The 16,148-nt window shown below is 38.4% G+C and overlaps 1 protein-coding gene across 1 annotated transcript in view; it reads right to left on the minus strand.

Moving 5' to 3' along the window:
• Positions 1-16,148, minus strand: part of Nup155 (nucleoporin 155) — a 71,832-nt gene that overhangs the window by 45,441 nt on the left and 10,243 nt on the right. Inside the window, exons 8-16 of the mRNA XM_070041053.1 lie at positions 14,893-14,998; positions 13,899-13,972; positions 10,927-11,018; positions 9,258-9,355; positions 8,345-8,497; positions 5,880-5,980; positions 3,691-3,861; positions 2,274-2,384; positions 6-100 (exon numbers count right to left, since the gene is read on the minus strand). Of these exons, the coding sequence (XP_069897154.1) occupies positions 6-100; positions 2,274-2,384; positions 3,691-3,861; positions 5,880-5,980; positions 8,345-8,497; positions 9,258-9,355; positions 10,927-11,018; positions 13,899-13,972; positions 14,893-14,998 (1,001 nt within the window). The remainder of the gene's footprint in view (positions 1-5; positions 101-2,273; positions 2,385-3,690; positions 3,862-5,879; positions 5,981-8,344; positions 8,498-9,257; positions 9,356-10,926; positions 11,019-13,898; positions 13,973-14,892; positions 14,999-16,148) is intronic.

A 16,148-nucleotide genomic window follows, 5' to 3' on the forward strand; every position in this document is an offset into this window, starting at 1 on the left:
TGTACCTGAAGAAAGCCCGTGTAGCCCAAGCAGACACTTCTCTATCACAGGCGGCAGCAGAGCAAGCAAGGATAAGGCAAGTTGCACAAGCCTGGTCTTCCTGTAAAAATCCAAAAATATCTTGGCTAAGCATAAATACTTAACTTTAATTAATCAGTTACTTCCTTGTGTGCCAGTCCTGGGTCTTAAACTCAGGGCCTGGCCACTATCCCTGGCCACTATCACATGGTAGAGCTCTACCATGTAAGCCACAGCTCCACTCTAGCTTCTGCCTAGAATGGCTTTGAACTTCAATCCTCAGATCTCAGACTCCTGAATAACTAGGATTATAGATGTGAGCCACCAAGGCCCTGGCTTTTTAACTTTTATTAGCATACCTTATTTGTGTAAGGGAGGTTTCATTGTAACATTTCCATACTTGTATACAATGTATCCCAAACAATGTATACATCCCAATGTATCACTTCTTCTATTCTTTTGCCTTACTACTTCTCCCCTTCTTAAAACAATATCAAGAGGTTTCACTGTTATGTTCCCAGACCAGCATCTTTTTAAAAAAAGTTTTATTCCAAAAAAAAAAAAGTTTTGTTCCTGCTATTCTCAGAACAAAATCCATGCATAGAACAAAGAAAGGTGCTTAATAAGTAACCACTGACTGAATAAATCAGTTGTTATTAACAAGTGGGCAATATTGGTTTCAAAGGTTAGCCAAAAATCATTACAAGTAACTAGCAATAAAATTATTACTGGAGGCTGAGAATGTGACTTAGTGGCAGAATGCTTTTCTAGCATGCATGAAGCCCTGGGTTCAATTCTTCAGTACACATGAACAGAAATAGCCATGGGGCTGGGAAAGTGGATCAGTGGTAGAATGCTTGTTTTGTATGCATGAGGCCCTGGGTTTGATTCCTCAGCACAGATAAGCAGAAAAAGCCAGAAGTGGCGCTGTGGCTTAAGTGGTAGAGCGCTAGCCTTGAGCTGAAGAGCTGAGGAACAGCGCCCAGGCCCAGAGTTCAAGCCCCACAACCAGCAAAAAAAAAAAAAAAAAAAAAAAAAAAAAAAAAACAGAAAAAGCCAGAAGTGACGCTATGGCTCAAGTAGCAGAGTGTTAGCTTTAAGCAAAAGAAGCTCAGGGACAGTGCCCAGGCCCTGAGAGTTCAAGCACCATGACAGCTTAAAAAAAAAAAAAAAATTAGAGAAAAAAGAAAATTATCAGTGAGAGCTAATATTTATTGAGTACCTAACATATGCTATGCACTACCTTAAGAATTTGGCAAATATTAATCCTTATAGCACACTGTATGGCCATGTAATGTATATTTTACATTTTAAAAAATCCACCCTGAAACCCAGAGAATTCAGGTAAGTTATTCATTGATGGAGCTGAGATACATACTGGCTGTGTACTTAATTAAGCACTCCAAGTTGCAGCCTCCTCAATTCTACTTAATGCTTTCAAATCTAATGTCCTTAAATTATTGTCTTGAATTTCTCATTATGTCATAAAGTTTGTCTGTGTAGATGGTCAGAAAAGTAATGTCTGGGGCTTTTAATAAAAACACATCAGCCAGGCACCAGTGGCTTACATCTGTAATCCTAGCTTCTCAGGAGCTGAGATCTGAGGATCGTAGTTCAAAGCCAGCCCAAAGAGGAAAATCTTTGGCTCTTATTTCCAATTAATCACCAAAATGCTAGAAGTAGAGCTGTGGCTCAAGTGGAGCACCAGCTCTGAGAAAAAAAAAAAAGTTCAGGGAAAAAGAAAAGCTCAGGGACAGCTTCCATGCTCTGAGTTCAAGCCACAGTACCAGCAAAAAACAAACAAACAAAAAAATCATCTTTCAGATACTTTCAACATTGGACACTTTTTAAGATGCTTTAATAAAAATTTATCAGTATCACTAAATGAAAACTGAAAGTGTTTTAACATTAATTCTGCCTTTTGTCAGTATACATATCATAGCTCAGGTAAACAAAGAAAACCGGATTATTACAATATTTTAGTCCTAACCTACATATATAGTTTTAACACCAATTCCCACTCTCATTCTTCAAACTATCACATTAAAAATAGCCAGGCACTGGTGCCTCATGCCTGTAATCCTTAGCTACTCAGGTGGTTGAGATTTAAGGATTGCGTTCAAAGCCAGCCTAAGCAGGAAAGGCTGTGATGTGGTATGGTACTAGCCATGAGTAAAGGAGGGCAAGGACAGTGCCCGAACCCTGAGCTCAAGCTCTGCAACCAATGAAAATAAACCAAAAATAAACTTAATTACCTGATGTAATTTAAAAAATCTTTCAATCTCTTCTCCATCTCCACCCACATTACTCACAAGTAGATGCCTCAGTTGATCTACAGGTCTAAGTTTATGGAACATAAGACTCCCCTAAAAAATTAAAAAGGAAAGAATATGAGTGACAGATTTCACTGGTAGTAATTGATTCTACTACTTTATTTAATAAAGCCAGATAAGGCATGAGCCTTTACTCCCAGCTACTTGGGAGGCTGGGACAGGGGGTATATTGAACCCAGGAGTGAAAGGCCAGCTTGGGTAACACAGCCCCCTTCTCAAATAAACCAAAAAGTAACATTAGGAATACAAAATAAACTGATCAAAAAAAATCTGCATTTCACCTACAAACCTATATTTACACTGAGAAAAATTTGAAAAACAAAACAATACTTTTGGGATGTTGTTCCTTAAACCAAAGAATTTAATTAAAATGTCAATAATGATAAAGAGTGTTCATTAATGAGTGTTCACTAATCATACTAGCATATAAATACACACCCAGACAAAAAATAAAAAACTGGATCTATACTCATCCCATTTTACCAAGATAAATTCCAAACACATCCAAGATTTGAAGGACAAAAGCAAACTATGGTAGTAAAAAGAAAAACTATAGGTAAATTCACTTCACTGAAGAAGCAATTTGATAAGATATAAATTCCAGGCTAGGTGCCAGTGGCTCACGCCTGAAATTCTAACTCAGGAGGGTGAGATCTGAGGATCGCGGTTCAAAGCCAGCCCGGGCAGGAAAGTCCATGAGACTCTTATCTCCAATAAACAACTAGTAAAACCAGAAGTGGCGCTGTGGCTCAAGCGGTAGAGCGCTCGCCTTGAGCTGAAGAGCGCAGGGACAGCGCCCAAGCCCAGAGTTCAAGCCCCACGACCGACAAAAAAAAAAAAAAGATATGAATTCCATATGTTATTTGTTCATTTTGATTATTTATAATAATCTTGCTTATATAGAAAAAATTCAATAAACAAAGTCAAATGACAATCAACAAAAGTAGTTGAGGTTCAAAATAACAAATTTGGTTTTCCTGATACATAAATCTTGATTCCAAAGATGAAAAAGACAACTCAACAGAAATGTTGGTATAGTAGTGCTCCTTCTCATCCCTAGAAAATACATTCCAAGTCCTCATATGACTGTAGCAGTAATAGTGGACAGATATTACCAAACCCTATAAACAAACACTGTAATAATCAACTTGATAAGTGACTTAAAGACAGTTAGCATACTCAGCATTGGTACCATTTTTTTAAAAAAATGATTCATGGGTTTTATCCATTGTACTGCAAAACAACCAACAACAATAATAATAATAAACTAAAATTCAAATACACTTAGTATTTAGTAGTACTTTTCTTTTTATATCTACCTTTAACAATATGTACATACTTGTGCTGAGAGGAGAACAAACTTCTTTGGAGGCAACATGTGCTGCTGTACAACTACTGGGGAGTCAGTTATTGGAATATGATCCTTGTTTAAAGGTGTAATTATTTTATCAACTTTTAATTCATCTATTGCAGAAAGAGCCCAGGAATGACCATCAACACGAGTTGTCATCTATATAATTTAAAAAAAAAAAAAACTGTTTACACATCTTATTGAAATACATAAAGCTTCTGAGAAGAAAAATATACAGACTTGAAGCTCTAGATACATGAAGATTTTATGTTTTCTTTTATTCATTTTTTTTTTAAAGACAGGATCTTGCTATGAATATGTAGCCAGGCTGGTCTCAAACTCCAGACTGTCTGGCCTCAGTGTACCCAGTTTTGTTAATATAAGGACAAGCCATTGTGCTCAGGTTACTAACAATCTAAAATTATAATAGAGAAGAAAACTAAAACTTTAAGATAAACTATAAACTTGATTTATTCCTCCATCCTCCTAATCAGGACAGGGACTGTAGTTTACCGAGCCTTGAATTCTTACATTGCATTGCACACAGGGTTCACAGAAGGTGCTTAGTAAAGCGAAAAAGAAAAAAAATATATGAGAAAGGCACTCCTAACCTCCTTATCTACCTCAATCTCCTTCCCCAACTCCTTCAATCAGGTCAGAAATATTGATGGGTTCATGCGCACCACACCCTCATCCCTAATAGGGTTTTACCTCTTCACACTTATACACACTTAAAAAAAAAAACTTACATATATTTTTTCCGTAAATGAAAAAGATCAAGTTTGAGATTGACCAGAAAGCAAGCAGTGAAGAACAGAATCAAAATGTCTATGAAGGGATGGCTACACAGAGAGAGCATCTCATCTATCTATACCCCACTGGAGCTGTTTGATCTGATTTAATAAACAAGTCTGGGCTTCACAGGGGTAACTAGCAGGACATGGGGTGGGCAGAGAACATCAAAGGGAGGAGAAGAGGTGGCTGTTCACTTTGCCATGGGCCAGGGAGTAGAAAGGATGGGTTAAGGAGAGTTCATGGCAGGCAGCATTACCCCTCAACCAGGATGACTACATCCAATTCATTTGTATTTAAAATACAAATGTATATTGGTATGTGTAGAAAGAAAAACCTAATGTAAGCTATAATTAGCATTGAAATAGAAAGCTCCCAAAACTGTTACCTCCAATTAACTATCAAAAAAGACTAGAAGTAGAGTTTTGGCTCAAGTAGTAGAGTGCTAGCCTTCAGTAACAAAGTTTATGGACAGTGCCCAGGCCCAGAGCTGAATCCCCAGGATGGATATATACAAAAAAATTGGTTTAAGGGGGCTGGGAAGGTGGCTCAGTGGTGGAGTGCTTGCCTTACATGCATGAGGCCCTGGGTTCGATTCCTCAGCACCACATAAGCAGAAAAAGCCGGAAGTGGGGCTGACGCTCAAGTGGTAGAGTGCTAGCCTTCAGCTGAAGAGCTGAGGGACAGCGCCCAGGCCCAGCTTTCAGGCCCCACGACCGACCAGAAAAAAAAAAAAAATTGGTTTAAGTCAGATAAAACTACAAAACACCAATAGAAAAACTATTACATAGATAACTATCTTACAGATATCTAATAAAATAACTGCCACAATTTCAATGATTTAATAGTAATGGAAATTACTATATTATTTATTTATTTATGTATTTATTTAGCTAGTCCTGGGCTTGAACTTAGGGCCTGGGTACTGTCCCTGAGCTTCTTTTGCTGGAGGCTAGCAACAAGATATAATTCTTCTCAACCTGATTTCTAGTCATATATTACTAGACAAGCAGCTATAAATAAGAAGATAAAGTTCTCACTTATGTGGCTCAAGAGTGAGATAATGGGCTGGGAAGGTGGCTCAGTGGTAGAGCGCTTGCCTCGCATGCATGAGGCTCTGGGTTCAATTCCTCAGCACACATAAGCAAAAAAAAAAAGCTGAAAGTGGCTCTGTGGCTCGTGGTAGAGCTCTCACCTTGAGCTGAAGAGCTGAGGGACAGTGACCAGGCCCAGAGTTCAGCCCCATGACATCAAAAAATTAAAGAAAAAAAAAAAAAAAAAGAGTGAGATGAGACTGTTAGACTGCTTGCCTGGTATGTGTAGCTCATTGAATTCAATCCTTAGCCACACACACTTTACTAAATTTCTCAGGATAATTTATTTACCTGAGTTTCCATCATTGGTTTTTGGAAAGGAAATGTATCATGGTTGATACACCATAAAATGTCATTATCTTCATTTTCTGAAGCTGTCATCAGTAGAATACCTAAAAGTTTAATATACCAAATCTTATTGTACAAGGTTAAATAACATGTGGTCTTAATACCTTATTTAAAAAATAGTAGTAAAGACAATTGTACAACCCTGAGTAAGTAAGTACCACTAAATCTTATACATTAAATGCTAAATCTATTGCTAGGCATTAGAGCATACTCTAATAATCTCAGAACTTGGGAGGTTTCAGCAGGATTGTGAGTTCCAGGACAGCCTGTGCTCATAGCAAGACCGTATTTTGACAAATAAGGGCTGGATATATAACTCAGTGGCATCGTACTTGCCAAACATGTCCAGGACCTTGTACTAGATCATGAACATTGAGGTAGAAGGAAAAGTTTTTTTTTTTTGGGGCCTGGGCGCTGTCCCTCAGCTCTTCAGCTCAAGGCTAGCGCTCTACCACTTGAGCCACAGCGCCACTTCCGGCTTTTTTCTTTTTGCTTATGTGGTGCTGAGGAATCAAACCCAGGGCCTCATGCATGCAAGGCAAGCGCTCTACCACTGAGCCACCTTCCCAGCCCCGGAAAAGCTATTTTTATAGCAAGTTAATTTTCTGTCAATAAATGTTGAATACTATGATGATACTTAATAAAATGCATTTGAAAAAGATTCTCTTCACAAAGGCAAGTTTCATTTGAGTTTTGGACCATACAAAATGTTGAGAGAGAATAAACATTGTAAAGGTTTTAGAATGATTATAAAATTAAAACAATTATATAAGAAATGCTTTCTCATAATTGTAAAAAGCACATGTCAATTTTTTTTTTTTTTTTTGTCGATCATGGGGCTTGAACTCTGGGCCTGGGCACTGTCCCTCAGCTCTTCAGCTCAAGGCGAGCACTCTACCACTTGAGCTACAGCGCCACTTCCGGTTTCCTGGTAGGTTTATTGGAGATAGGAGTCTCATGGTCTCTCCTGCCCGGGCTGGCTTTGAACCGCGATCCTCAGATCTCAGCCTCCTGAGTAGCTAGGATTACAGGCGTGAGCCACCAGCGCCCGGCTCATGTCAATTTTCTAAGTGCTGATGTCTAATTAGAATAAAAATTTTCAAACTAATGCTGGGCACGGATGGCTCATGTCTATATTCTAGCTACTCAGAGGCTGAGATCTGAGCATTGTAGTTTGAAGCCAGACCACCAGAAAAGTCTCAGAAAAAGCCAGAGGTGGTGCTGTAGCTCAAGTGATAAGAGTGTTCATCTTGATCAAAAGCTCAGAGACAGTGCCCAGACTCTGAGTTCAAGCCCTAGGACCGGCACACACACACATAAAAAAAAAAAAAAAAAAGAAAAAGAAAAATGAAAGAAAGAATGATTTAATTTTTGAATCCTAGAGACTTTTGTCATAAGCAGGGAACAGAAACAGGCTCTGTTAGGGGGGTGAAGAAGGGGAAGTGGGCAAATCAGAAGGTGAATGATAATGAAAACGGTTGAAAGGATCAAGGGACAAGGATAGGGGAGATGAATGTGATCAAGATAAATTGTATGAACGTATGGAAATATGAATGTATGGAAATGTCACTTGCAACTCCCCCTGGAAAAAACTAATGTAAACTAATAAAAAACTGTAAGGAGTTGTTCTTTGTTTTCTTTTTGTCGGTCGTAGGGTTTGAACTCTGGGCCTGGGCACTGTCCCAGCGATTCAGCTCAAGGCTAGTGCTCTACCACTTGAGCCATAACACCACTTCCCGTTTTCTGATGGTTTATCAGACATGAGTCTCACAGACTTTTCTGCTTGGGCTGGCTTTGAACCGTGATCCTCAGATCTCAGCCTCCTGCATAGCTAGGATCACAGGCATGAGCCACAGGCACTTGAAAACTGTAAGAGTTTGTCATCAAGATTTTTTTTATTATTGTATCTGAAGTTCTATTCATTCATCAAGACACTAGCTCCACAGAGAAGGTATCAGAAGAAACCTAAGATTTCTGATTATATTAAAGGAAGAAAGTTCAAAGTGTTATTACACTGGATATGACACTGATATTGACAAATGTGTTCATTTACTAAGCTACTAGGCAAGTTACATAAAAATAAAGTGCTTAGACATTAAAAACTACTAAAGTCTAAGAATCTAATCTTAAGCCAGGTGCCAGTGACTCATGCTGGTAATACTAGCTACTCAGGAGGCTGAGATCTGAGGATCATGGTTTAAAGACAGCCCATGTAAGAAAGTCTGTGAGACTCTTATCTCCAATTAACCACCAGAAAACCAGAAGTGGTGCTGTGGCTTAAGTGGGAGAGTACTAACCCTGAGCTAAAGAGCTGAGGGACAGCACCTAGGCCCACAGTTCAAGCCCCATGACCACCCCCCACCCCCCAAAAAATCTAATCTTAAATCTGTTACTATTTCAGAGCTTACCTTTACTATAAAGAGCTTTATGTACTTTTGAAGGCTTTTCCACTGTTGAAGATGCCGAGAATCCAGGAGGTAAGCGGACATGAACCAGTGTGAGTGTGTTAGGCCGTGCTAATGGCTGTCTAAATGGACAAGTGCTGAAATATAACCTAACACCTAATGACAGAGTAATATTATACATTAGTAAAGGATCTGAAAAATACATACATTGAAGCTTTTAACACAGAACTCTGTCAAAACATTACTTTCTTCACTGATCTTAAACTCTCATATGATATGGGCCATGATTCATGCCTATAATTCTACCCATAGGCTGTGATCTATGGATTGAAGTTTGAAGCTAGCTTAGGCAAACAAATCATTAAGATTCTTATTTTCATTAAAAAAAAAAAAAATAGCCAGTAAAACAGCCAGACTTGTAGCATAGCTCAAGTAGTAGAGCACCAGGCAGAAATGAAAAACCTGAGCAAGAGTTAAAACCCTAGTGTTGTCACATGCATATGCATGTGTGCACACATGCGTGTGTACACATGCACCCTCACACACGTGAGCACGTGAACACACCCAATTCCCATTTGAACTATCAGATGAAACAAATTCCTAAAAAAATGAAACTTAAGGATGAAAGGTGAGTAAACAGATTTCCATACAAAAGAACCCAGAACAAGCCAAGGGGAGCTACATTGCAGCTTAAGTTCTGTCAGAATATGAACCACTCTTTCAGTTTTTATCTATAAAGTGAGCACATGGAATCAGAGGAATCTTCCATTTTTTCCAATCTTTAATTTTATGGATTACTAATATAGTTGATATCTGATAAGGTAAAAAACATTTCTAATTACAAATATCTACATCTAAGTATTACCAAAAAATATAAAATCAATAGCAAACACATAAGCAAAAATACCCCATATACCTGCATGAGTAACAGCCAATAACTGACAGTCCAATGATTCAGAATTTTCAATCACTGCTATCTGAACAATTGGCTTAAAAACAGAACGGTCAATGGTCCTAAAATAAAGAGAAAAATAAGGTATATTTTTAAAAAACCATGTCTACTAATTTACCAGATCCATGTTTTATCAGTAATTTTACAAGTCTAAATATTCCAATCTAAGATTGATTACTATTTTTTGGGGGGAGGGGGTACCTTGGGAGTCATGCTTACTAGGCTTCTTAAGGTAATTCAATAGGAACAAAAACTGGAAAAAACTCTGGAGTACATCTTTTAACAAAGTCTAAAATCATTATGTGAGTAGCTGGTGGAGGAACAGTGTTCTCAGAGTACCAAGTTAGCACTGTAAAAAAACATTAATTCTTAATGAGAGCTATTAGCTATTAGTTCACATCACCCATCTAAAAATACTAAATAAATGTATTACTGAAAGCTAGGTGCCAGTGGCTCACATCTGTAAGCCTAGCTGCTCCAAAAGGTAAGATCTAAAGAATGTAGTTCAAAGGCAACAGGGGCAAGAAAGTTGTCCAATTAACCAGCAAAAAGCTACAAGTGGAGGTGTTGTTCAAGTGATACCAGACTTAAACACAAAAAGTTCAGGGAAAATGCCTATGCCCTGAGTTCAATCTCCAGTACTTGCACCAGAAATAAAAAATTTAAAACTAAATAACTAAAAATAATAGAGTATACAGTTAAAAGAAAAAGAAGAAAATTCAGAAATCAAGATATTTGACCCTACCTCTAAAAATGCTAACATTACAAAGAAAAGCAACAAGAGGGGCTGTTCTGTAGTAAAGAGACTAATAACCAATGCAGGTAATAAATAAGAAAACAGCTACAAATGATTACTTGGGAAATTTTTTTTTTGTTTTGTTTTGTTTTTTTTTGGTCAGTCGTGGGGCTTGAACTCTGGGCCTGGGCGCTGTCCCTCAGCTCTTCAGCTCAAGGCGAGTGCTCTACCACTTGAGCTACAGCGCCACTTCCGGTTTTCTGGTGGTTTTTATTAGAGATAGGAGTCTCACGGTCTCTCCTGCCCGGGCTGGCTTTGAACCGCAATCCTCAGATCTCAGCCTCCTGAGTAGCTAGGATTACAGGCGTGAGCCACCAGCGCCCGGCTTACTTGGGAAATTTTTAAATGAGCTATGTAATCATATAATTGTAATATAAAGGCAGATATATGGAATTACTGTCATATATGATAATAGATGAGACCTACCTAGACAATGGAAGGTGAACCTGATAACTGCAATGTACTTGCAGATGGCTCATTAAAGAAAAGACAACGAGTAAATGAAATGAAGCACCCACAATTGGAGAACTTAGATAGAGAATAGATCATGAATGCTTGCCTAATAGACACGAAACCCTGGGTTTCCTTGCTAACACCCCAAAAGTAAACAAGTTCCAAGAAAGCATCTAACAACCTACTGTATTTCAAACACTAAAATTAACCTGCATTTCCAAATCAGCAACATAAGAGTAAGTTTCTAACAGCTGTTTCAGATATAATCTAGTTATCTTTTCCACTGTCTTCATCTTTAAAATCCATTTAGAGGAAATAACTTCATCACATAAATAGTATAATTATGCCTATAAATGGAAAGTTAAAAAATAAATAACACATTACCTAGCGATGTTTCCAGCAGCAGAGACAATAGCATTCTGTGACACTGAGGCAACTCTACTCATACCCTGTCCATCATGGCCCAAATCATAAACCTGTAGGTAAAAAGTTGTTTTCCTATAAACAAGATTAGTTACTGCATACATTTTTTTAGCAAACTTTTCCTAAGGATCCTTTAATTTCAGTACTTAATATGGGTATTTTAATTAAGAAACAGTAAGCCTGCGCTGTATCTGTGGTTCCATGTCATTTTGACCAAGTACTGCCAAAAATAAATAATAAAGTTTTAAATGTCAAAGGAATTTCAAAAATAAAAACTTGAAACTCTTTCTGGCTCAATATACAACTCAACTGACACAAGAGAAGCTCTTAGCTCATCTTCTCTTATCATCAGATATATTTAAGTCTCTGTGACACATACTAAGTGCCTTCTCAACTTTAATTTGGTGAAAACATGCCTTTCCACCTTACCTCCCCACTCCATCCCCCCCCCAAAAAAAAGCAGAACACAAAAAGGAAGAATGAATGACTATAATCCTAGTTATTCAGGAGGCTGAAATATGAGGATTGTGGTTCGGAGACAGCCTAGGCAGAAAAGTCTGTGAAACTTATTATCTCCAATTAACCACCAAAAAGCCAGAAATGGAACTGTTTCAACTCATAGAGTCTAGCCTTGAGATAAAAGGTTTGGGACAGAGTCCAGGTCCTGAGTTCAAGCCCCAGAAAACAAACACATACACACAGTTAATGTGCTTATATTAAGTGATACAGTGGAAATCTTATATGGCATGTTTTTATTGAAAGTTGTTCACTATCATGGGAAAAATGAAACAAACATTTGTTTATTAGAGATTAGAAACAAAACAAGATCCAGCTGCAGAAATATTGATAGAATTGGAGATTATTGTGAGCAAGAATAAAGATGTGGCTCAAGTGGTAGATTACCAAGCTATGAGAAGCACACTGGGAGTGCAAGGCCCTAAGCTCAAGAGCTCAAGTCCCAGTACTGGCCACACACACACACACATGTATTTTTTTATTTTATTTTTTATTTTTTTGTCGGTCGTGGGACTGGAACTCTGGGCCTGGGCATTGTCCCTCAGCTCTTCAGCTCAAGGCGAGCAGGCTACCACTTGAGCTACAGCGCCACTTCCGGTTTTCTGGTGGTTTATTGGAGATAGGAGTCTCACGGTCTCTCCTGCCCGGGCTGGCTTTGAACCGCGATCCTCAGATCTCAGCTCCTGAGTAGCTAGGATTACAGGCGTGAGCCACCAGCGCCCGGCCACATGTATTTTTTTTTAATGTGGAAGCTAGACCCAAAAGGTACATATATGCATATGCATAAACATGTAAATTTTATAATGTATTATATAATATGTACACATAGGCATACATACTCTTAGAACATAACTTTAACTATGTGACTACTTAAGGGAATGAGGGAGAAAGGAAAAAAGAATGACGAAAGGTAAATAATTTTGAAGTACATTGCAAGTATGTATGAAGAGAGAGCTCAGGCCCAGAGTTCAAGCCCCACGACCCGGGAAAAAGAAAAAAGGAGCTCAGAAGGTGGCTCAGTGGTACAGTGCTTGCCTTGCATGCATGAGGCCCTAGGTTTGATTCTTCAGCACCACATAAGCAGAAAAGACCAGAAGTGGTACTTCGGCTCAAGTGGTAGAGCGCTAGCCTTGAGCTGAAGAGCTGAGGGACAGTACCTAGGCCCAGAGTACAGGCTCCATGACCAACATAAAAAAAAGAAAGAAATTTCAATGAAAACAACTGATAATGGGAAGTGGGTGAGTCAAGGAAAGAGAAAGAAATAGGAATATTCTGAGCAAAATGTAATATATGATCATCTGAAATATGGCAAAATTCATTACTGAAACTAATATACAATTAAAAAAAGGATGAAAGGAAAATAAAACAAGCTCAATTTGTAGGGTAACAGTAGAAGGAAGAAGGGCTAACACACAGGGTTAAAACTGAGATCAAAGGGGCTGGGAAGGTAACTCAGTGGTAGAGTGCATGCCTTGCAAGCATGAGGCCCTGGGTTTGATTCCTTAGTAACACATAAACAGAAAAAGCCGGAAGTGGCGCTGTGGCTCCAGTGGTAGAGCACTAGCCTTGAGCTGAAGAGCTGAGGGACAGCGCCCAGGCCCAGAGTTCAGGCCTCATGACCGGCAAAAAAAAAAAAAAAAAAAAAAATGAGGTCAAAGTGATTTGTATATGTAAATACAGGAAACCTGTTCAAATTATTTTAAGAAGGGAGTGATAAGGTAGGTTTGATTAGGACACATTGTATACATGTGTAAAAATGTCACAATAAAACCTTACAACTAAGATATACTAATTAAAAAAAAAACAACAGTACTTAGTAGGCAGATATGTACAATAGTTATTTTTGTGACAAGAATGAAACCTACTCCACACAATATCAAAGGATGAATGCTCAGACTTATGGCACATATATGATATAGCTAAATTTAATTTATTTTAGATTACGAAGCTGTGTCCTGATATTTGTGGTATTTGTTACTTCAATGACAATCTCTGTAGAATCACATGTATATATACGGACATATGGATAACAAAGATCTACTATATTTGAAATTTCATGAAAAGAAGCCCTATTAGATGGCTTAGAATAATTATTTTAAAAAGCACACAGTTCATAGAAAAAGTAAAAATGATTAAGTCTTATTAAAATAGGATGTCTTGGGCTGGGAAGGTGGCTCAGTGGTAGAGCGCTTGCCTTGCATACATGAGGCCCTGGGTTCGATTCCTTAGCACCACATAAGCAAAAAGAAAAAAGCAGAAGTGGCACTGTGGCTCAAGTAGTAGAGTGCTAGCCTTGAGCTGAAGAGCTGAGGGATAGCGCCCAGGCCCAGAGTTCAGGTCCCACAACCTGACACCCCCCCCCCAAAAAAATAGGATGCCTTGCTTTCCTTAAATGGTAGTGCAATTCAAGTAATTACCTGTATAACTCCTTTCTCTGATCGTGTATATAAAATATTTCTGGAATTGTCAATTGCAATTTGAACAATAGGATCTAAAAGACAACGAAAAAAGAAAAAAAAGGATTAACAAAGCAAACAAATGATTACTTGTAACAAGTTAAAATTGCTGAATTAGGACTTCGCATTCTGGGGCTTTCATTTCTCTTGCCTGGTAGCTAAGACCTAGGATATCTCTAGTACAAGAACCCAGCCAGCAGCATTTAGGTCAGACAAAAGATGCCAAATACTGAAAGGGTTAAAAACATTACAAATTAAACTTATTCTGTCCTCTAGATATTTCTAAACTCTAACACACAGACACACAGATTTTAGTTTAAATATGAATAACAAAGCCAGCCCAGGCATGAAAGTCCATGAGACTCTTATCTCCAATTATGTTTTTTGGGGGGGGTCCGGTTGTGGGGCCTGAACTCGGGCCTGGGTGCTCTTCAGCTCTTCAGCTCAAGGCTAGCGCTCTACCACTTGAACTACAGCGCCACTTCCAGCTTTTTTTTTTCTGCTTATGTGGTGGTGCTAAGGAATTCGAACCCAGGGCTTCATGCATGCAAGACAAGCGCTCTACCATTGAGCCACCTTCCCAGCCCCTTATCTCCAATTATTAACCACCAGAAAACTGGAAGTGGTACTGTGGCTCAAATGGTGGAGTGCTCACCTTGAGGTGAAGAGCTCAAGGACAACACACAAGCCAGAGTCCAAACCCCACCACCAAAAGGAAAAAAAAAAGTCTCATGGACTTTCCTGCCAAGGTTGGCATTGAACCCCAATCTTCAAACCTCAGTTTCCTGAGAAACTAGGATCACAGATGTGAGCCAGCAGAATCCAGCTACAATTACCCTGTAAGAGACCTTATGAATATATATGCTATTTAATATGACAGCATTGTAATAAGGAAATCTTAAGTCAGGAACGTGCTATAAATTTGTTTCATTTGACAAATTTGTTTCCTACTTACCATCTTCTGAGAATGTGAATTGCAGCAAGGAAGGAACAAGGAAAGAGAGTGAACTCTTTGAATGGTTGATCTTCCTACATCTTTGGCTAAACCAACCTGCTTCTGCCTTAAAAGAAAAAGAATTTTATTAAAATTTATTTAAATCCTTAAATTGTATTTATTTAAATCTTCCAGTTGTCATTAAATACCAATGATTACAAAGTGATAGACTATTCAAAATGCCTATCAAATATTGGCAATGAAAGACTTGCAAGACATTGTTAATGAAAAGCCAATTGTGAAAATAAAATGAATAGTATAAAAATTTGAATTTACAAAAGCATACTTGCTTATTTAAATATATAAACATAAATGCATGATTATCAATATTTACAAACACACAGATTTATACATGTATCATAAGCTACAATGAGACAGATTGAACTGATAATGTAGCTCAGTTACAGGGCATTCATTTAGTATGAGCCACAAAAAAACACCACAAAAAAAACAAAACCAAAACCAAAAAACTCAGGGCTGGGAAGGCAGCTCAGTGGTAGAGTGCTTGCCTCATATGCATGAGGCCCTGGGTTCGATTCCTCAGCACCACATAAGCAGAAAAAAAAAAGCCGGAAGTGGCACTGTGGCTCAAGTGGTAGAGCACTAGCCTTGAGCTGAAGAGCTGAGGGACAGAGCCCAGGTCCAGAGTTCAAGTCCCACAACCAACAACAAAAAAGAGAAAAAGCAAAAAATTTAGGAGGCTGAGGTCTGGTTCAAAGCTAACATGAACTGACAAATCTTAGAGACTCTTATCTCCAATTACCTAGCTAAAAGCTAGAAGTGGAAGCCAGGAACTAGTGGCTGACACCTGTAATCCTAACTAACCAAGAGGCTGAGGAGATATGAGGATTAGATTTAAAAGCCAGGCTGGGCAGGAAAGTTAGGAGCCTCTTATCTCCAATAAATCACAAAAAAAAAAAAAAAAAAAAAAAAACCAAAGCTGGAAGTGGAGCTGTGGCTCTAAGTGATAGTGCACTAGCCTTGAACAAAAAATATCTAAAGCTCAGAGACAGTGACCAGGCCCTGAGTTCAAGCCTTAGGGCAGGCACCAAAAAAAGAAAAGCTACAAGTGGAGGTGTGGCTTATGTGATATAAGACTTTTACTTCAATGGAAAGAGCTAAGTAACACTGTTAGGCCCGGAGCTCAAGCCCTAGGAGAGGCACAAAAACAAAAGGTGGGTTTATTTTGCTTTTGTTGTTTTGAGATTTAAGAGTAG

This window comes from Dipodomys merriami, unplaced genomic scaffold (assembly GCF_024711535.1).
Source record: "Dipodomys merriami isolate MVZ:Mamm:240054 unplaced genomic scaffold, mDipMer1.0.p SCAF_30, whole genome shotgun sequence".
Classification (NCBI taxonomy): domain Eukaryota; kingdom Metazoa; phylum Chordata; class Mammalia; order Rodentia; family Heteromyidae; genus Dipodomys; species Dipodomys merriami.